This window comes from Echiichthys vipera, assembly GCF_963691815.1.
Source record: "Echiichthys vipera genome assembly, chromosome: 2".
Taxonomy (NCBI): Eukaryota; Metazoa; Chordata; class Actinopteri; order Perciformes; family Trachinidae; genus Echiichthys; species Echiichthys vipera.
Window position 1 is genome coordinate 23,510,338 of NC_139827.1, and position 23,552 is coordinate 23,533,889.

Below are 23,552 nucleotides of genomic sequence, written 5' to 3' on the forward strand. Positions count from 1 at the left end.
CCTGACTCGTTGCAGGGCATCCGTCACCTTGAAGATATGCACCACGGTGGAGCGGAAAACTCCACACACAAGTTGCGCAATAGGAACTCGGATCTCTCTCTCTCTCTCTCTCTCTCTCTCTCTCTCTCTCTCTCTCTCTCTCTCTCTCTCTCTCTCTCTCTCTCTCTCTCTCTCTACATAATCAAGGTGTGACTAATTTTCACCAACTTAGTTATGAGGAAGAGCATAAAATGTGTGTCACAGTGACGACCTATGGCTGCAATCTTGACGATATTTCTCCATCACCATGATTCACCTTTCCCCTTCTTTTTTGTTCTTTGAAGAAGAAGTTTGATGAATATGGTTCCTCATCTCTGAAATCTGCATAGAGTCCCTTTTCATTTCCTTCCTTGTAATTGTTGCTTCCTTAAACTGGTTGATGATTCTTTGTATCAAACGGTCCGACGAGTCAGGCTCATTGTTTTCCACTGAGCAAGCACCGCTGTTTTGTTGCCCACACGCAGGTGGCAGAATGATGATGATATCTATAAAGAAAGACTTGAAACTAACTGAGAAATGCAAGGCAATCCTCTAACTGAAAAAACAATAACAATGAAAGCTCCTTGTTCACTACTGTTGACAGGCAGTGTCAGTAGCCTCTGAACTGCTTTCCACCAGGGCCTGCCATGAATTTGCCTCTTCACAATAGTCAGAAAAGTAAGCAAGCAGTGACTTAGGTGCAGGACATTTTCCATGTGTCAACTTAAATCAGTTCGAATACCATGACCCAATTCGATGTGATTAAACATAAAATCTGTAGGGCATTCTACAACATCTGAAATCATCTTAGTGCTGTCGCGATATTCTGCCAACGTGCCTTTTCAAAATGTATCAAACTGCACGGTCTCAGACATGCTACAGATTGTAAACACATGTCTTCTCTCAGATGTCTTTCCACAAGCCCTGAAAACTGCTGTTATCAAGCCTCTTTTAAAAAAGAACAACTTCGACACTTCATTAATGAACAATTACAGATCAATTTCAAATCTTCCGATTTATATTCATCAAAAAAGCTGTTTTCAAGCAGCTGAACGACTTCAGCTGCTTGAATGTCTTCCAGTCAGGATTTATACAATACCACAGCACTGAGACAGCTCTTGTTAAGTTATTTAATCACATCCACTTAAACACAGACAATGGCAGCATTAGTATTACTGGATCTCAGTCCTGCTGTCAGGAACGGTAGGGGGATAGCACGAAAGGTGGACCCAATGCAGACACGGACAAAAGGTAAAGTTACAAAAGAAACGTTTAATATAATAAACGGACAAACGCAAAAATACTACAGGGAATACAAACACAAGACTAACTAAACGATCAAGGGGATTCAGGAACAGGAAGACGACGGAAGATCAGGGACACGGACGGGAAACAATGAAGGGTCGACGACGGCCCGGCTTCAGGCTTTTGACGCTTTTAAGGTGGTGGTATAATCAGCATAACAGGCTGCAGCTTTGGGGAAACGCCTCCCGGATCTACACACAGACAAGGGAGAGACACATGCAGGGAAACACAGACAGAGGGAGACAAACTCACACAGAAAGGAAGAGAGGAGAGCACTGACAGACACAGAACATGACACCTGGAGTTTGACACAATCGATCACAACATATTACTGGACCGTCTGAAAAACTGGGTGGGACTTCAAGGCACAATATTAAAAGGGTTTGCATCCTACTTGAAGGACAGGGGCTACTTTGCGTCTATAATTTGTGTAATTACACACCTGAGCAGACAATTTTTTTACATGGAGTTCCCCAAGGCTCCATTCTGGGGCCTCTTCTGTTCAATATCTACATGCTTCCACTACCTCAGATCATAAAAAACAACAAAATTTGTCATCATAATTACGTAGACAACACACAGATTTACATAACAATATCACAAGGGGACATGGTCCGATAAAAGCACTGAGTAGATGCACTGAGCAAATCAACAATTGGATGGAGCAGATTTTTCTCCAATTAAACAAAGAAAATAATAGTTTTTAGAGTCAAGGAAGAACGATTAAAAGTTCCAGTAGCACTCAGCTTCAAACGTATGTATGTAAATAGTTTCTAGGTCTATCTGATAAAAGCAGCATATTTGATTTTTGCTTTGTAAACTGTATGTAGTGCACTTTCATTGTAGGTCTATAGGCAACTGCCTGAATCTGCTTAAGGAAGTATTTTTATCTTTAAAAATACAGAGCGGGGTACATATTTTTGATGATGAAAATCTTACCCCATTTTAAAAGTGACATTGTTTTATTGTCAAAATACAGAATTATCACATGTATATTATTAAGTCAATAATTCATCTTATTGATATTTTATGATATAATTCTTTATCTGCATATTTAGTATTGAGGTAAACTGACAGTAATGGGAAGCTGTTACTTTAATATGGTTACTTTAATATTGTGATAGTTTGGTAAGCCTACATTTTTTTATCAAGTAATTCGTAATTGTATCTGAATACATGTTTAAAATAACCCTCACAAACCTGTTCACACATATATTCATATTAACAGTATATGTCATATTACCACACCTTACCAATATAAAAGGAAGACGTAAGTGCCAATACGTACAACAAAAAGGTGTCATTATAGTATCAAACAAAAAGGAGTTGGAAGAAATCAAAGCAGAACAGAGTAGTCCTGTTGGATCAAAATGTTGGCATCAATGTCCTGAAGGCAACTAAGTAGGTCATCAGTTGACTGGGAGTGACAGATCAAGATAATATAGTTCATATGTTTTCAACGTGGGAAATGACACAATAGTTTTCAAAGTAAAAGAAAATGTAATATGTACAAGTTCCTTTATTTACCCAAGTGTATGGAAATTTTTCGAAATTTAGCTCTCTGCTGCAGGGGGCAGCAAAGGAACTGTCAGGGGAGGTTTCATTTGGTTTCATTTTGCTCCTCTGCTGATCTGCTGTTTCTGTACAGGGAAAGGAAAATAGAAAGAGAGCGAGTGAGCCAAAGATAGAGAGAGAGAGAGGGAGAGAGAGAGAGAGAGAGGGAGAGAGAGAGAGAGAGAGAGAGAGAGAGAGAGATAGTACTTTTTTAATTGTAAAGTGAAAGCAGAGACAGTGACTTCCCTGTGAGAAAGCCCAGCATATCACGATGGTGGTTTCTAGTTTTGTCAAAAAAGCTTGTACGTAATCCTGACCACAGAAAATCCAACTATGGATTTGAAAACTGTGTGTGTGTGTGTGTGTGTGTGTGTGTGTGTGTGTGTGTGTGTGTGTGTGTGTGTGTGTGTGTGTGTGTGTGAGTGTGTGTGTGTGTGTGTGTGTGTGTGTGTGTGTGTGTGTGTGTGTGTGTGTGTGTGTGTGTGTGTGTGTGTGTGTGTGTGTGTGTGTGTGTGTGTGTGTGTGAGTGTTTGTGCTGAAAAAATACGTAATTTCTGTTTAACTGTTATTTCATCATTGTTTTTCAATATAATATCAGTATCATAAACATGTATGAAATTGGTTTCCTCTATATGACACATTACAGCAGCTCAGCTAATGCTGAGTAATGCACTTCCTTCGATGAAAGTTGGAAAAGCAATAAAATACAATCACATACACACACACACACACACACACACACACACACACACACACACACACACACACACACACACACACACACACAGGGACAATTCACGCTTTGTTCCATGTGAAACTCAATCTGGATTGTTTTTTTTGTCTTTGTAGGAGGGTGCAGTTTGACATGACAGACTCCTACATGTTGTATGATTCCCAAATATTTTAACACACACACAAACACACACACACAGACACACACACACATATCACTATATTTAGTATTATAAAGTAAAAGCATGTTCTGATCAGATGTTCTGCTGGTCACGCCAAGACTAAGCCATTCTTTTTTTTTTAAGATAATTTTTGGCAGCTTTTCAAGCCTGTTATTATATAGGACAGACAGGAAATGGGGTGATAGAGGGGGAGACATGCAGCAAAGGGCCATGTAAAGATGCTGAGGACCTTCAGCATCTTTACACAGGCCGACTGCTCTAACCAGATATCTGGAAACTTTTGAGGGATGTATCTGTGTGTGTGTGTGTGTGTGTGTGTGTGTGTGTGTGTGTGTGTGTGTGTGTGTGGCTGTTGTGGTGTTCTTATGTTTGAACTTTTGTGGTTACTTTCATTAGGGAACAGAAGACATGGGATTTTGCTCTGCAGGAGGATCTGACCTTCAGTAAGTACAGTATGTCATACTATTCTGTTTCATGCTGATTTCCCCATTTTTGTCTGTTACTCCCACACAGAAAAAGTTGGGAGAAAACACTTTTTTACCATCAAACCCACTCACCGTCTTTTCTCGCTTGTCGTTCCTCATGACATTCTAATTACTGAAGCACTTTTTGTGTTTAATTTTCATGTCATACAGACGGATTATGTGATATGGGAACAGTACATACTGTAAGTCAAGTACTATATATTGTAATATCACAAACAATGTTTCAGTGGGCTTTACAGACCTGCAACATCCAAGCTTCCTGACCCAGCCAAACCTCTCTAAGAAGATGACAGAACCGCCTCCAAAAAACCTCAGTAGAGAGGGGAAAATACAGAAGACACCTGAGAAAAGGACATTTAAAGAGACAGGAGCCAAATGTAGGGGGGGAGTTAGATGACATGGACAGAAAGGTGCAACAGAGGATGAATATGAAATACACTAGCTTGGAGGACGTGCAGTTTGATGGAGAGTATACTATACTATAGACAATGGTATACTTCAGTACAGTACATAAGTAAATCCATTAAATTATATTTCCATCTCTTGAAGTTGCTTTACAGAATGGATATAAATGTAATAATAAACGTTTCAGCGGTTCTTGTTGTACTAATAGCAAGGACAAAATGAATGTAAGCATGAAATATATTACACAAGAACAAATACTGTAAATAAATACATAAAATTTAAGGTAACATTTAGTAAAAAGGGAGATTTCCCTAAGTCTCTTAAAACTATGAATACTGTAAAAATAAAACAAATGCTCAGCCCGTACTCAGGAACTGTGTCTTTAAAACGAGCAGTCAGGACTTCTGTACTGTTGTGATGTCACAACTATACTAGGAAGAAAGAGCCACTACTGTGTCACCGTGGTGGCGTCACAATGGTGTAAGATGCAAACTCAGGAAACTTCACAGGTATATTTTGAGATCAAAATGAAGGCAGAGGTTGGAGTAAGGGCGCAGGAAGTTGGGGGTAGGAAGTAGGTTAGGGGCCAGCCCCCTATACTTTATGCCCCTGGTCTGAATTGGCCTCACGGTTGGTGTGATCCCAATACAAGATAGTCTAATTATTTTTCCTTTGATGTCAAAGTGAGTGAGTTTCATTGTTTAATATTTAAAGTATCTTTTTGTCATGCAATTCTTTTTTTTTTGTTCTTAATTCTTATTTTATTCAATTTGATCTATAACAGGCAAACGGTTTTTCAAGGTTAAATCTTCATTCTGGATTGTATTGAACGTACATGTATTATTTTTTTTGGATACCATCTGTAGTCTGATGATTAGTTTCAGCTTTGACACGACTTCTCAGCAGCACAGCCTAAACAGATCTCTTGCCAGTGACGCTCACTTCCTGTCTTATGTCTGTCTTTATATAACTTTGCACTTCCCTTTCAGTAACAACCACAAACATTCCCGCGACATTTATATCTTTGCAAACTTTGCGGATCTGATCAGCTGATCATGTTTTGATCGGCATAGAGCAATTTGGGAGTGATTACCATAACATCTCCTGTAGGAGGTTGGATCATCACATGATGTGGCTGGGAAAACCCTCTAGTAATTACACTAGTTGCACTATACTGTAACACTGGGGATCAAATAGGCTGGATACAACATTAAATACAACATTAAATACATTAACATATATATTACATATACCACACGCATACAATACCATACAATACATGCATAAAGCCATTCAAACAAACTAAAAGACAATCATTCACACACTGCACACACAAACGCACACACACACACACACACACGCACACACACACACACACACACACACACACACACACACATATGCATCTTCCCATACATATACAGGTATGTTGACGCACACAAATGCACATAAAAGCACACAAACATTCTGTATAGGCTTTGTATGAACATGCAGCCCGTTTCCAGGGCATCAAATATCACCGTTTTGTCACAGCCCACGGCATCTGATCCAGACCGTAGACTGTATAGAATATGGACGTAGTCTATAGAGCGCAAAAGGCAGCTCCTAGTGCCGATTTTTTTCCCCTAGGATAGCAAAGACATGACCCTCCCTACTTTGCCTCTGATTGACTCGTTGCCTCTGTTGGTTGGATTGGTTAGATTTAAGTATGAGGAATGGGAATGACCAATTTGTAGGAGTGTTTTTTTCTTCCTTTCCTAGTACCCTTTGTCATTGTTCATGATCTATTTCTTACTACTTTTTAAATAACATCTTCATTGCAGGTACAAAGCTAGTATGTTATATGCTACTGTTTTAGAAATATTTTCAAGTAGGGAGTAGGGAAAAATATGGGCGGGCCATGCCTTCGCCATCCTAGGGGGAAAAAATCATCTGTCCAGCCCTTGCCATCTTAGTAGTGACTGACACTGCCTTCCTTATTAGGTGTACTGAGTGTGGTGGAGCTGAGATGGAGAAACCTGGCTCAAACCTATCAAGCTTCACAGGGAGGGCAAGAGAGGCGGTTGGCAGCCTGGAGATGGAGTTCGCTCTGTATCAACTCACATTTAGTCAGAGTAAACAACAGCACCAGGGTTGACCGCGTTGGGTCTAGCCTGTCTATGGCAGCATTAGAGTTGGCAGTTAGGCTAAGGGATCTGGAGTCATACCATAGCATTGCATTTTGCACTGCCTGAATTGTATTTGCTACAACAGCTAGGTGTAGACACTGCACACGTGAGTTTGAAGAAAATAAATCAATTTAAATTGACACTGACTAAGTGCAAATTGCAAGAGCACACATGGTTTTGACACTGATCGTGAGGGGATTAAAATGTACTTATCTTTTTATCTACTTTAAACCGATGAGTTATGAAAAAAAAAACTCAACCCCGGACAGTTGTGAAATTATCTATAGAGACCAATCCTTTTTTGTACCAGGCTATAAACATGTTTATTTCTACTGTTAAGGTTGGCATTTCGGTATGGGCCTCAACAGGGATTGAGCCAGTCTCAAGCGGTCACTCGATGAACTATAGTTTCTGGCATTTCTTAGGCCTTTAGGTCGGCACTGAGATTCTGCAGACCCGTGGAGACCCTGTTCAAGGCGTATACACGTGTGCCATGTCTGGAACAGTGGGTCAGGAACCCGTGCATGGGTACATCTAGAACAGGGGCTCTCTACAGGATGATGATATTACTGCAACTTGATACTAATGCACAAGGCACTCTTGAGTGTCTATATGAATCAAACAGGACTTAGAACTGCAAACCCATCCGCAGCAATATTAGACATTCAAAGCTAATGTTCCAGGATTTAGCCCAACAATGTCCGTATAAGAAGGAGGTGTGCTGTTCACGTTTTGTGTGTCCAATGTTACTGTAGTTACATTACAAATGCACATATTTAAACCCAACCCATAATATTTTCCTAACCCTAACCAAGTGGTTTCCTTGCCTAAACCTAACAACACACTTTTCTTAAATTCATGTGTGTTCCCCATATTTATATCAGCGACCATAGTGGAGCGTCACCATGTTCTGTGCAGGGCTACACAGTGCATTGACAAGAGACGCAGAGGGGTCCTGACCAAACAGCCATATTTGATCAGCTGGGATGAGAATGAGTTGGAATATCTGACCACTTCATATAATCAGCATGTACGATAACATGAAGATTACAGGAAGTGGTAAGATATTCAGTAACATAGTCATGCATTAATGAAAAGACTGTTGGTGACTAACCGTCTAATACTGTTGGCCTAACTTCCGATTATTTAAAATCCACCTAATCTCACACACATCTTTCATATTCCTGCCTTTTTGAGTCACTTCCACCATGAGTTAGGCTTCCCGAATCTTTTTCCACACTTTTGTTGTTTGTGTCAATACTGTGATTATCAGGACTCTGAATAAATTATTTCCATCTTTACCATGTTAACCTGTACATTATATGCTCCTTCCATTTGTGAAATTACTTAGGTGAAATATATACGTTGGTAAATTTTGGAAGAAAAACAGAAATGTGGGAAGTGTGCAGTCATTTTAATAAAGCTTTTGAAAGTTGGACAGATTTAAGCATTTCCATATATTTAGTTATTCTCTGACCTGATCAATCAATCTTTAATAGTTCATCTCAAGTAGTTCCCCCTGATTTTTCGGGATTATAATCGCAACTGCCTTTACAAGACAAACTTAATAAAAGGGTAAACTCTAACTTACACACTGAAAAATCTAAAATTCCACTACATAAATCTACATAAGGACACAGAAAGTAATTACAATGGATGTAAACAATACTTCCCAAGTGAAGGATTAAAAGAATTCCCAATTATTACAACCAATAACACTTTACTTAGCGAAGTCTGAAGAGTAGATGCTAATGTTGAGGTACAAGACAAGGTGGCCCTCTTTCATTACAAATATTTGCGTTATGCATTGAACCCTTAACTGAAGGTATAAGAACAAAAAAAATGCACTAATGATTAGAGAAGGAGAACATAAATTAGCACTTTATGCAGAAGATGCAATAGTGTTTCTGACAAATATTAACAAATCGCTATCACTGTTAATGAAAGAAATAGGAAATAGATTAATACTTGGAAAAAAGAGGCAATGACAACAGGAGAGCAAATTGAAAAAGCACTTTTTAAATGGTGATGCACTAAATAAAAATACTTCAGAGGTGTAAACTACAATATCGTTGTGTGACGTTAAGCAACTCGTTTTCCATCTTTTGCTCTCTTGTATGAACATTTCATACTATACCATGATAAGACTGCAGTCTGATTGACTGTTGGCTGGCAAAGGTCTTAAAGACACACACACACACACACACACACACACACACACACACCGGGAATCCCCCTGTGTGTTTGCACAACCCCAAGTTTCACCTTCTGGTCTGATAACAGTTGGCACATGTTTGTGCCAGAATTACGCCAGGTATAGGCTATGAACCTGGAGGAGTGACGTGATTTTTCTTAAGATTGATGATGAACTACTCTCGCCCCACCCTATCCCGTTGCGGTTTCTCTTGTACATTAACTTGCCAAAAACGTTTCGAACAACCCGGTCCAGATTAGGCGAATGTGTCTTTGTTATCACCATGGTGCCACTTTTGCCAGCCGCGTTACATTTGAAAGTGGAGAGGGAAAGCCTTTGTTTGACTGCCCGTGTCGGAATGTAGTGAAGCTGTGGGATGCACATTTCTTCTGTCTTTCGTTTTCCACCGCACACTCTGCCTTTGGGGCGCCCTTGCGCAATTGCAGGGAGAGTCGCGGAAAGTCTGCGCGTCTCGTTCTCTCACCTCGTGTAATTGCAGCGAAGGAGGGGGGCGTGTGTGTGAAGGCGAGAGGGAAATCCATGACTTCCGCGTTTTTCCTCCCACCCTGTAACTGTGTGCACAGTAGTACTGTAAACTATAAAAAGCCATCATGGTACTCACAGACGCGACATTCACATTAAGACGCGGACTGGGCTGTGTGATACCAAGAGGACTATCTTTGGGGAGGTAGCCCACTGGACGTCTGGAACTGTACAACTTCTAAAGCATTTTTATTCACTGAATCTAAAACCTCAACAGTCTCACCGAAGCTCAAGCATCCTTTTGCGGATTGATGGGACACCAAGATAAAGAAATGGACGTTGAGTCTCTCCAGAAGAGCGGCCGCCGCCGTGGAAGTTGCCTGGACGTTTTTCTCGTCGTGTCAATCATTTTTCTGTTTGTGATGGTGACAGCTGTGGCAGCCGGCGGAGTGATGGCTGTGATGCAGCTGCGGTCCAAACTGGAGTCCAAGCGGCCACCTTTTGAGTTTGAGACATCAAAGCTGATAGGACACACACCTGACCCAGCATACAAGGTAAAAATTGCTCCTGTTATTTAAATCTGAATGATTCCCACTCCCCCCCCCCTCTCATTTTTAAAGTTTGACCCCTGTCCTCTGCACATTTTAATCCACTTGCTATACTTTTTGATTGTGTCTACAGATGCAGAACTTTGCCTATCTTGAAGCCACCTCAAGTAAGTTGACTAATATTTAAAGCAGCCATACATCAATGTTTAGATTCACAAATAAAGAGTAAGCAGATGATAATGGTGTCAAATCAATATTTTCCTCTCCATGGACAAAGTTTAAATTGCAAACTTTATAAAGATGTATATATATATATATATGTATAAAGATATATATATATCCTTTATTATCATCACTAAAATGACGTGAAAAAGATTACATAGGAATTTTAGATGTGGAAAAAAACATTCAGGCAAGACAACACCAGAAAGGGATGTATTAGTTGAGATTGCTGATCTGTGTAAACGTCATCTAAATGAGGTATTTGTCTCCCCCTGAAGGCGAGTTGAAGACCTCCACCATGCACTGGGCTCCAGTCATCTATGGCACTGGGAAGTCTCTAGGAAGCAACTTCTTGTTGGACTCAGAGCAGCATTCGCTGCAGCCCAAACGGGTGGGGACCTACTTCATTTACATTGAGCTCAACCTCACCTGCATCTATAACTGCAGCGCGGGCCTCCTTAGCGTGCATGTGGGCGATAAGCTCACCTGCAATGTTGAGCTTCCAGCTGTGGCAGATTCAGCCCCAGTGAGCAAGAAGTGCTGGACAGTGAGCCAGCTGAAGAAGCAGAAACTGATCACTCAGATGACAGTACCAAAGGGGGGGCTGGAGAACTGGAGCCTGGAGCTGGGCAGCTCGAGATTTGGGATGTTCCTCGTGGACTAATGTAGACACTTTATAGTGGTACTACTGTCATCCAGATGAAGATCTGCCTTTGACCTTTGGGTTGTAACTAAAGAATACCTGTTTGTGATTACTTACGTCCAAGTAGGGGAAAATGGACAGGCACTTCAAAGCTATGACTAGATTTCTTGCAAACAAAGACGATGCAGCTTAGCAGGATTTTAAGGTGGCATCTGAAGAGAAGTTGCATTTATAATGCAAACAAGCATATGGAAAAGACGAGACACTCATCTCATTCTGTACAAATGTGTATATATTACTCTGTATATTATATATTTATTTGATAATATGGAACTATTTATGTACCTATATTTATATTTTATAGACATTTAGACATTTTGATGTAGATATCACTACTTTAATGCTAATGTGCAATATGCTGCAAGTTTAATCAGTCTACATTGAGTTGAAAATGTAACATTATAGCTCTGTATTCATTTTATAAATGGCTTGGGGCATAAAGTTGAGGGTTACAAAGATGTTTGATTGTAATTTTGCTCCAAAACCCCAGCAAGCTTCTCAGGGACCTCAATTAGATCTAGTGTAGTTAAAGTGGAATCATTTAAGCTCTTCTGGCAAATGATGAGCAGACTGCACTTAAAATAACTTTTACAGAACAAGGTTCCATAAAAAGTATCATTCAGTAATCAAAACATGACTGCAATAACCCAAATATCTTTAATAGGTGGATTCATGAATGGAAAAAATGTTTTGTTTTTCAAAGATATGTAAGTCCTATGGACAAACTACACATTGTTTAATGTATTTTATTGCAATCCATATTAAACTTGGATATGGTGAACACTGAGATTTGATTGAATTTGGGTGTGAAAAGTAGAAATCCGGGTGTGAAAGTGACTGCGACAAAGTTTCAAGTGGAATATATGAAAAGTTTAGGTAAGGGAAAGTTCCCTGCTGTTACACAGCCCATGCCGGGAACTGGACGTACATCACTTCCTGTTTATTTACCAAACAGTGTGGTTTAGAAAAAGTCTATGTGGGCCAGAAAACAAACACATTACACCTCCTGTGTGATATAAACTCAAGAGGAAATAAATAGGCTTTCATGTTGTCAGCACAAAGCAGAGGGCATACTTAAATATCTAAGATGAAAAGATGAATGCAATTGTAACAATTATAGTTGGTTTAATTAGAGCATTACTTTTAAAGTGTGTGTTTGTGTGTGTGCCTTTTTCAATTTCTGCTCTTTCTCCATTTATTAAATTAATTGTTTATATTCAAAGCATCACTGGATCGAGATGTATTAAGACCCTGCACTTAAAGCAGCTAAAATGTGTAAAATCAATATCTTTTAAAATAACAATGTATCAAATGACAATGTGAAAGGGGTCGTTTGTAGTGATGAACCAACAGAGAAGTATCTCTCAAATCTGCAGCTCCGCATTTTAGCTGTCGTAACTTAGTGTTCAGGTTCATTCTCACGGTCATCGTAACGTTGTTTTTGGCCACAGTAGGCAGTTGTTTTCATCGTGATTGGGCCATTGCTCTTATTAAAATTCTAAATAGCATCAAATTAAACACTGATTCTTGTAAAATGTCAATTCAGGATATCAGAGCTAGGTTTATCACGCAACACTAATTGATCGACTAAAACAACTGGACTATATTGTCTGACACGGCCTTAGAGCAACTACATTGCCTATTATAACAATACGGATGATACCCAGCATTAAATAGCCCTTCTGCCGACTGGTTATGCTCTAATAAACTTGTTGGTCAAAGCATTGAACAAAAAAAATGGGTGAATGAACCAGAATTTTCTTCTATTAAATAAAGACAGAACTGAGATTGGTTCAAGTCAGTCACTTTTTTTTAAACACAGTTTAAGCTGACCAAAGTGCTGTACAAAAATAACATTGAAATGTAATGTGAAAAGAAGAAAGAAAACACAAAAAGAACATACCAATGGCAACAATGAACAGCAGGGAAAATGAATATAAATGTGTCTTTATAGATGTAAACTTAATGGTTCAGTTCTAAATATGAACAGCCATATCGAGTCAATAAGGCAGGCTGTTATCACCTTAAAGATATAACAAGGCTTTGTTTTGTCTAAACAGAATTAAGAAAAACTAACTCATGGCTTCATCACCAGAAGGTTATACTACTGTAATGGTCTTTCCTCTGGTCTCTCTAAGCACTAAAGCAGCTTCAGCTTAATTTATAGGCTTTGGGCCTTGATACATTTCTGACCTACCTCATCATATGGACCCTTTCAGGTCTTTTAGGCCATCTGGAACAGGTCAGCTAACCGTTCCCAGGGTCAGAACAAAACATGGTTCATCTGCATTTAGTTGTCACGACTCTCTCACCCACCACTTTCTCTCTTTGAGCTAAAAAAAACCTTTTTTTGCTTTTTATCTATCATATCCTTTATCTTTTTATGTTATGCTTTTTAATTCTTCTTAAATGTGTCTTTTCAAACATCATTATGTTAAGCGCCTTGAGTTGCCACGATGTATGAAATGTGCTTTCTTGCCTTGAAAAAGTTCTGTGTACGCACTAAAACACCTTCTCAGCACTGAACAGCACACAGTTGGCGACCGAAGTGGAGCATTTAGCAGCTCAAGAGCCAGATAGCTCTCTCAGGAGTTAGTAGAGACCAAACATGGAGTGAATGTTGGACTTATATTCATTAGGTGGACACAACTATAAATAAATTCTAATGTTGCTCCATCACAGCTGGTTGTATAAATAAGCTACTCACTGCCTGTTTCTAACAACAAGTGTTTCACATTATCAATTGTTTCCCACTATTCAACTAATCTACAGGTGGTGGTAACAGACTAACACATGCAGCAATGCACAGCTGTTAAGTCTGACGTAACACCCTTTCAAAATATGATTTCCGGGTCCAAACGTTCAGTTGAAACAAAACAGACACAACGGCAGGACATTTGAACAATTACGATCACCTCTAACGTCAGTTAGACACCTTTTTCATTCAAGAAAGAGGTAAAATGACAATTACGTTGTTTTTTAAAACTCATCTGTTCAAACAGGGGTAAATGTGGCACTGCGTTGTTGTAGAAATACGAGGCTTGGACCGGCATGGACCCAGAAATCATATTTTGAAAGAGTGTTACGTCACGTCTTAACAGTCTGATACAGTATGTTCGAAGGAAAATACTTTAAAAATCAGCTTTGCAAATGTTTTATGAAGAAACAAATGCATTGGAGAGGTGTATTTGACCTCAAGGGCATCGCAATGCATTTATGTAACTTTTGTGAGTGATTTAAATCCTGCATTGTTTACGACTGCTGTCTTTCTTCCTCCCTGTCTTTATGGCATATTCCTGTGTTTATTGGCACATTATTGCCACCTGTTGATCAGCAGAGTAGTGTGAAACCAGGTCTGCGAAAATATTCAAATATGTTATTTAAATAACTACACATGTCATATGAATCTAATAGGTAAATAAAAAATATGATGTTTGTCTCTGAATTGTAGTGGAGTAGAGGTATTAAGTGGCACAAGATGCTCAAGCGCAAGTGCTTCAAAAGTGTACTTACAGCATGAGCAAAAACACTTGACACCTCCACTGCGAGGAACAACAAGATAAAGTGTTTTTGTGTGCAAACCTTTCATGCTCAAGCGCAGGAGTATTGTCTTTATGTGTGTTTGTTTCACACAGATACACAGATGTTTATCTGCATCTCAGAGCAGGAAATGACCCAAATATTTAAGCTGCATCTGAGGTCAGTCCCTCAACTCACATACGTTTGGTTACCTGTCTATCTATTTGTCTAGAAGGTTTCCTGTGTCTTCATACTATTCTCATGTGTCTTTTAAACTTTGACTTTTGTGTTACTTCTCCCACCCCGGCAGAATTCCCTTGGCGGTTACAGAACTCTCCTTTACTTAACTTCTCTGTACCTTCACATGTCTTTTTTCCCTTTTGACACTGCTGCAATGTCTGCAAAACTTTCCCCTGTACACTGTGCTGAGTCAGCTACACCAGCCTCAGCACCTCAACAGTTCTTCCCCTCCATCCTCTCCTCTGTGCATCCTTACTCAACCACATCCTGCTCTTCTCAACACACACACACACACACACACACACACACACACACAGGCATTAGTGTATGTTCCGCATCTATGAATCTGCAACTGTGTTATGTGGTTTGCCTCAGTGCTGCTTCCAAACAGTGTCTGTTTGCACGATTTAGTATGTGAGCAGGAATAAATAAGTTATTATTCTATGGCTGATTATTATTAAAAATAAACTGTATTTCTCAGTGATCTTTTTAACTGTCCGAAATTTAACCTTATCAGGAACTGATGCCACCTCACATTGTTGTTTGATAAGAAGCAGTATTTTATTCACACAACAAAATAGATAACACATTTTCAAGTAGGATTACATAACCTGAATATCAGATACTTTGATATGACAACCATTTGTTGCATTTTCATAGGGGGTTCAAATACATCCATTGAGTATGGTATAATTTAGATTATATATAATGTACATATTATAAAATTCACCAAAACATATGGTGTTACACAGAGACATAGACTCTGTTCTGAGACAGAGGTGTTATCGCAGTATACCGCCTGGAAATATCATAAAGGCACCCATGAGATTTTCAGTATGTCCTCGATGCATCTTTTTTATATCATTCAATGTGACGAAAATTTTATCTCCGCTCTGCAGGTGGAAGATCCCAGCCAGGAAACTGTTCCAGAGATCCCCCCTACCTGAGGCCTTTGTACTTGAGATCCCGCAGCGGAAACTAGAGGAAACATGCCCAAGATGTCAGAAAAACCACAGCATAATGAAGACAGCACTGATTTCTGATTGCTTTTGGTAACACAGAAGTGAAGCTACAAACTGGTTGTAGCAAAGTAAACACTTGTGAGCAGATAGGCCGTGACAAAGGAAGTAAGTAAGGAGTGGTACACTGACTAACCTTTTTGCTTTCATAAGTTCTATAGAATCGTCATATGCGTCGGTGTCTTTCATGACCATGTGCTCGAAAAGCGAACACTCATCTACAGCATTTATTGTCACTTTGGAGTAGAGGTAGTAGTAACCTTCCTTCTCGACCACCAAATGGCCATCGTTGTAGCCCATGTTGTAGGTGACAGTTTCGCCATTTTTGCTTTCCCACATCACCACATTCTTCTCCTCTATAGGGAGGTTGGAGCCTGGGATAAGGATGAGAAGAAAGAGAGAAAAGAGTTGTGACAAAAGAAAATGAAGGAGAGCAGTTAAAATGAAGGATCGAGGCTCATATACAGCAAAATATTTTAGTTTGAGTGGTAAGAGGGCCTCTGACCTATCAGTTGAGCGAAGGGCTTCTGTTGGACCTCGTCCAGTGTTGGACGTACTGTTGGAATCTCATTGGACTCTGTTCAAGAAAGCAGGGTCAGACCATCAGACCAATCAATTTTAAAACTCCCATCTGAATTCACACTTTAGTACGTTTTGCAAGATTAAGCCCACATGTGCAGAATTAACAATCAGTGTGCGTTTGGGCGTGTTGATGATGTTTCTATCGTGAGATTGGCGTGAAACTGATAGAAAACAGACATCCAAGGGTGAAGAAGGATGAGGATTTACACAAAGATGACAATGAAAATGTCTAACTGTAGAGACATTCAGGAACTTCTATCAATAAGGGCCGACACCGAAATCATCAGACAAATAAATGAACAGCAAGAGACTGGGTTGTTTGTTACCAAATTATGAACTGGCTAACCAGCGGACATGGCGGTAACTTAAAGAACTGGTCACCTCCTGTTATCTGTTGTATTTGTGAAAGGGCAACTTTGGACAATGTTCGCACCTGATTCTCTGGACATTCTTCGGCGTTCATGTGAGAAAACAGCTTTAGCTTCATCTTAGTCAAGTCATCTTAGTTGTTGAACGTAAAGATTGTTTCATACATCACATATTTGTGACTCATCATAATCAGTTATGATAACAGAGAGTTACTCACTACCTTTAGGTCCCACTTGACTCATTATGTTATCCCTCTGAAAAAGAAAAAAGGCATTAAAGCAACACACATGAGGCCGTGCAACAGTGTAACCTGTGACTCAGCATCCAAAGATATGCGTACTGGACACCAACACTAACCTGCTGACCAGATGTTTGGGGATTGGACAGGTTCTGGCAGAGAGGATGAGACTTACAGAGGGAAAATTCCTGCAAGAGGGTGAGAAATACGCAAAGAAAAAAAAAGGTGAGTAACAAAATCTGTGTGTTTGCAAGCAAGATGTCAAAAGTTCAAGAGCAAGCAGGAACAGGAAGTGTCCTGCGTCATGGAAGCAAATAGAAATGCAAATAAATGGACACTGACATTTGACTCAAAAACAACAAAAAAATGTATATTTATAAAATGTATTGTTTTGACTTAACAACTGTTTTTTGTTTTGTGTTAGATACGGAGAAATACAGTGGCTGGTATAGGGGAAAGAGTCATTTTTGGACATTGTCTTTATTTATTAGATTTGTTTAAACTTAAGTGCATATTACATAACATGCAGAGCGTGCAACATAATAGAGGCAGGTGTGTAATAAACAACATTTTGAAACTGTCTTAGAGAAGTGAAGTTATATTGTGGGTTTGCCCTTGAGAGAGAAAAGAAAGGGAAGTAGAACTAGAGAAAGAGTCCATTCGACACATCTGTCATCATGGACCTCTAACTTAAAGCGTAAATAACAACCCACGTATAAATTTGTTCAGCTTCGGGCTAGTGTGTGTGTCTGATTATGACGTAGAGGAAAATAGGGAAATTCTCGAGAGTTGGAATTTCCACGTGCTCCAAACACTGAGGCTTCTCAGACACGCACAATCACATGCACTCACATGCACTCACATGCAGGCATGGGCCTCACCTGCGTTTTTTTGTATAGTCTGTAGATGAAACACCCCTCGACAATGAGTCCAAACAGGACGAGTCCCACCAGCATTAGAAGAAACTTTTGGCCTGGTCTCAGCCATCTTGGTTTCTTCCCACTGGGCACTGAGACAAAGTTGGCGTGACTGTCCACCACAAATACCTGGGGGTATGTACCCACATCGCCCTCTGCCATCGCGCCAGATCACCCACCAACTGGGATGTTAGTTTTAAAGGTCAATGGGCTTGATGTGACGAGGAAGGGATACTGAAAGAGATGGGGTTAGGGTTAGGTAAAATAGGCTGAGAGAGACATGAGAGTTTTGTCTGCTGTGCTTACAAGCACATGTAGTGCAACCGGCTTCTGGGAAGCAGAAGGATTTCTACATACCCTGACTACTACAAGTACATAAGAAGAAACAGCTTCAACATGTCCAATAAATCAAAGAGAAATGTTCTTTTCTGACAGATTATTCAGGAAGATAATACCTTGGTTTTCACACATTCATATGAAACTCCTTAGGGACATCAAATGCCATAAATAAAGAAAACATTAAACAAAAAATAACATTAGTAGTATTCTCTAACAATACACCATTGTGTATCTTGTAACATCTCCAGATGGCTCACCTTCTGAGAAAAAGAAAATCCTCTGTCTGTACAGATCTTTGTGCTCCCACACCTCTTGAGTTTGCTCGCCTGCTGTCAACTATCACTAATATTGCTTTTTAAGCCAGCTCATGTAAGGAGGAAATGAAGATGACACAGGGGAAGAGAGACAGAAACAGAGAGAGAGAGTGAGTAGTGTGCATGTAAGTATGTGTGTGTGCGTGGGACACTCCCCAGAATAAAGTTATCGTCCCTCAGCTGACACTTCCTTTTCTGTCTCTTCAATTTCTCACTCCTCGTGTGTCATGTTCTCTTAAACACTTTTGGTTTGTTTGTCTCAGTGTAGGCAGTTTCTGAGAAACTTGCACAATCATTTTTTGTCCAGTTGTGCCATGCATTTGGCACATTTTAAACCCTATGGAACCATACAGTGTGGTGTTAAACATCACATACAGTAGAGGTTGAGTCGAGGGGGGTCAAGCTGTTAAATTCACACCGGCTAATTCCTCTGCACTAGAATTGCTGTCTCACATATTTTCCTTGTATGCCTCTGTATTATTTTATGTCTCAGATGACGCTTTAAAGAGGAACATCATCTAAATTAAGATCTCTCAAAGATAAACACAAGATAAGTAAGTCTTGTCCGGGTGCTCTCAGTGTCATCTATGGCCTGGATTCAAGTATAACCCTGACCCCTACAATCAGCATCAGGTATATAAAAAACAAGGCGCACCACCAGCAAATTTCAATTTGTTCTGCAGCTGCATCTGGCCACAAGCCGTTGGAGCTCATTAACTATGTCAGACAATCCTAACTCACCAGTATAATTGTAATCTGTTATGGGCAGCTGTAACCAGATGACGACAGTGCTGCATAGTCGAAGTCATGATAATAACAAACTCTGCCATTTACTCATTTCCATCGCTCCCATCGTCACATTGCTCTTATTTGTCGTAGTCAATCGTAGTGCTATCCAATTGCGTGTATTGGTATTTTGAAATGCATGTGTTGGTGCCACCTATTTAGTTGGGAAGGTCTATCGCTCAAAACCAACTGCCAACCTGCCAAACCCTACTGTATATCTTGACAGATGTGGGTCTGGGTATCCAGGCTAAAAACCAACTGTACAAAAACACTCTGGCTCCAACCGGGAGCAGAGTTTCGCCTCACCGCTCCATCGATCTCCGCTGATGGTGGTCCCGATGGGCAGCAGTGTCTGAATGCCTGCAACATGCGCTACAATTTATTATCATTGGATTTTGGGGGCTTGTTCATGTTCACTATGTGACAAAGGCCATGTCACATAGATGATGACACAAGTACTTGCGAACGGAACAAGATTACTATTGGCAAATCAGCAATCAATCAATCAATCACAGTATAAATAAATCATACCTAATGTGAAAATGCCCTCTTACATTTTTCCCAGTTCATTGTCTATGAAGCAGCTCCTCACTTTTCTCTTGATGACAATGGACATTTATTTAGCACTCTCATTTTTGGATTTAGGAGACTTGTTCATGTTCACTTATATTTTGGGACTTTTGTAGACCATATAAGAATAACATGTATGGATTTTGACAATGGCCATAGTTCCCCTGCAAGTAGCATGTATTTTAATTTTGGGGGAACTCACTATCTCATGTCAGCTGAACAACCTGCAGTGATTGAAGATGACTCATGTGTTGCAGAGGATTGCAGCTCAAGTGCAAGGCCCCGTGTGGAAACACTTTCTTTTTAAATGTTTACGGTCACTGATTTGTTCAAAAGTTGCTTCACTTTTCATTCTTGTCCTCTCTTCCCTTTTCCCCCTCATTCTTTTTATGAGTTATAATTGTTTTTTGTATTTAGGTACAATGTGATTTTGGCCGTTTTTTTGTTGTTTTGTTTCTAACATCCACCAGTGTCATTCCACATTTTGTGTTTATGTTGAGCAGATTTTTTTGTGCTTCTTCTTATTCTTTTTCTTTACCTCTGAAACAAGTATACTGAGAAATACCTTCATCTCCCTCTCTCAATCAAACATATCTTTTTTTCTGTTTAAATCCTATGGTCAAATGTGACGAGGATCAAATACAGAAAGAGAGAAGTAAACATATGAATTACAAAAAGGGACGATTCACGCTTTGTTCCCTGTGAAACTCAATCTGGATTGTTTTTTCGTCTTTGTAGAAAGTGCAGTTTGACATGACAGACTCCACATGTTGCATGATTCCCACATATTTTAACAGACACACACACACACACACACACACACACACACACACACACACACACACACACACACACACACACACACACACACACACACACACGCACTGTGTTCAGTGAAGATAAAGACTCAGGGAGGACAGACGGAAGTCTACAGTTGTGGTGGGCGGCTGTGGTTGTTGCTTGTTAAATGCATTTATTGAGAGAGAAAGAGATGGACGTGAGCATGTGACTTTGTGTGATTACATAAATAAAACATTAAACAGTAAATAATATGGACATTTTATGGAAATAAAACTCTCATAATTACATTTACTGGCTCTTTTTATGTTTTCATCTTCTCACGTTCCTAGCACATGTTAAATAATGATCTATTCCCCATTTTAGTCAAATAACATTTCCCATATTGCTCTCGATTCCCATTTTACACACACATCTCTCTGACCCTTTCTGAAAATTCACAGCAATTCTTCTTTTCTTCATATTTCCTGTTTTCTTTGTTTCTCATTCCTGTGATAATACTGTAAAACTGATGCGTCAGAATCTTCTTGTCATCTTACTGTAACTTGAGTTCAAAGAGGAAAAATTCTATCTTCCTATTACATAAGCAATTTCTAAAGTCATGGCTGTGTCCTATCCAGTTAACTTGAGAAAATTTTTCATAATTTAGGATGGCTTTATTAACTAAATTCCTGTCCTAAGATATGGGATTTTTTCTTAAATGCAGTTCATAAGAATGTTTGTGTAAGACCAAAATTCCTAAATTGAGATAAGCTAGGATTTCAGTGTTTCTGTAATGAGGCCCAGAGTGTATTTCTCTAATTTACTGAAAAAAAACCCACACAAAATGATCACAGAGACGCTAAAATATGAGCGAAAACAACCAATGACTCAAAATAACTATATAGAGACACAAAATGACCACAATGGTACTTAAAAATGACTAGAAATAGCTGCAAAACGACTACAAAGAGACACAAAATAACTAAAAAGAAGACTCTTTAAGTTCCTTTATGTAAACAGTGTTGGGGCCTTTTACCATTTTAATTGAGTGTTTCACAGGGCCCTAAAATATTCAAATACATAATACATATTCAAAATCTTTCACTGCTCATTATAAAGTTAACTATACTTCTCTTAGAGGACAAGTCGCAGTTAGGAAATTTAGGTGTAAATAATTAAAATAATTATGGCTGAATTCCAACTGATCTAAGTAATACGAGAGGCTCTTTGAGTTCTTTGTACTATACAAATGACACATGCAGGTTACCCTAACACACCCCAAGACAAAAACTGAAATGTGTCATAGCTGCATTGTTACTGTCACACTCTATTTAGTACAAATCCAGGCAATGCAGTGCAACACAAATTTCATCATGAGGTGACTGATTCAACAACCATGTGTCCATCACATGCCAATAATGTTGCATCAACCCCAATCAAAAATCTGCAGACTTATGGTGTAAACATTTACTAAACAATGATCCATAAAGTAGAGACTTTCATTTTCTCATTGTGACTGGACCCTTCTCACAGCTGCAGCTATGAACATCAGTAAAGGCTTGGTTTATTTGAGGTGTGCTAATTAGCAAGCTAGACAATATTTACTGTTAGTGTCAATGTTTGCCAGGTGACAAGCGTACTCATCGTTAAGTTTATTACTTGAGGCTGTGTTTTCCATACTGTGATACATGAAAAGGATCTAATGGTTCTGTAATATATGGACCGGCTAGGGCAAGTGTCTGACACAGGACACAGCAATTACAACTGTTAAATTAACTCTAATGAGTGTTTGCATCCTCCCATAGTGTGTGTCTAGAAAGATTATTCACCAGCGGGGGAAATAAGGGAAAAAAAATGCTAATTGTTTACATTTAGATGCATGTATATTTGTAGGTGCATGTGCACAATATACCATCCATCCATCTATCCATCTATAACCGCTTGACCTATCGGGGTCAAGGGGGGCTGACATCGGGGTTGAGGCGGGGTACACCCAGGACAGGACGTCAGTCTATCACCATGTGATTCATGGAAAAATGGATTTTAAACGACATTGGTAATTTGTATGCATGCTATTTTCTGTCAAGATAAAAATATAAAAAGTAATGCACAAAAAAAAAAAAAGTAAGTAAGAAATGGAAAGAAAGGCCTGGGTCACCTTATTCCTCCCCTCAACCACCTGATAAACAGGGACTGAGAGAGCTGTAGGAAGGGATCAGGCCCAAAAAGGACCCGCCTCCACCCTGTAAGGCTCTGCAGGCGACACAAAGCTGGATCAATATCATCACAATATAAACAAATAATCAGAATAAATAAAATAACAATATTAGAAATGTTGTACCACAGAGATGATATCCATACTAATAATTGCAAAGGGTAACAAAAGGCCTGACCCAACTGACTTGTGATGGAGCTCCCTCGCAGTCTTTTCTCTTGCAATAACTCACTCATCTTCCACCGCTTATCCGGGGTCGGGTAGCGGGGGCAGCAGCTTTAGCAGGGGACCCCAAACTTCCCTTTCCCGGGCCACATTAACCAGCTCTAACTGGGGGATCCCGAGGCGTTCCCAGGCCAGTGGGGAGATATAATCTCTCCACCTTCTCAGAGGCCTCCTCCCTCAACTGGCTCCTTTCAACGCAAAGGAGCAGCGGCTCTACTCCGAGTTGCTCACGGATGGCTGAACTTCTCACCCTATCTCTAAGGGAGACTCCAGCCACCCTCCTCATTGCAATAAAGGAAAAAATAAATGGCAATGGTAATTTTATTTATATAGCACATTTCAATACATGTCGAAAGACAAACTATTATATATAAATATAAAGCATAAACAACAAATTTAAGAATACAGTAGAAGCAACACAAGTGTGACCATACAATTTG

At 39.6% G+C, this 23,552-nt stretch overlaps 1 protein-coding gene across 1 annotated transcript; it reads right to left on the minus strand.

The window, feature by feature from the left end:
* Positions 1-15,540: 15,540 nt before the first annotated feature.
* Positions 15,541-18,551, minus strand: LOC310953268 (tumor necrosis factor ligand superfamily member 14-like; the record flags this gene model as incomplete). Its single annotated transcript, XM_083922233.1, has 7 exons — positions 18,480-18,551; positions 17,848-18,117; positions 17,086-17,154; positions 16,949-16,982; positions 16,283-16,354; positions 15,914-16,151; positions 15,541-15,736 (listed from the first exon to the last, which is right to left on the minus strand). Exons 2-7 carry the CDS (start codon positions 18,043-18,045, stop codon positions 15,541-15,543), a joined length of 807 nt encoding a protein of 268 aa, XP_083778359.1. The 5' UTR covers positions 18,046-18,117; positions 18,480-18,551.
* Between the last annotated feature and the right edge of the window lie 5,001 nt (positions 18,552-23,552).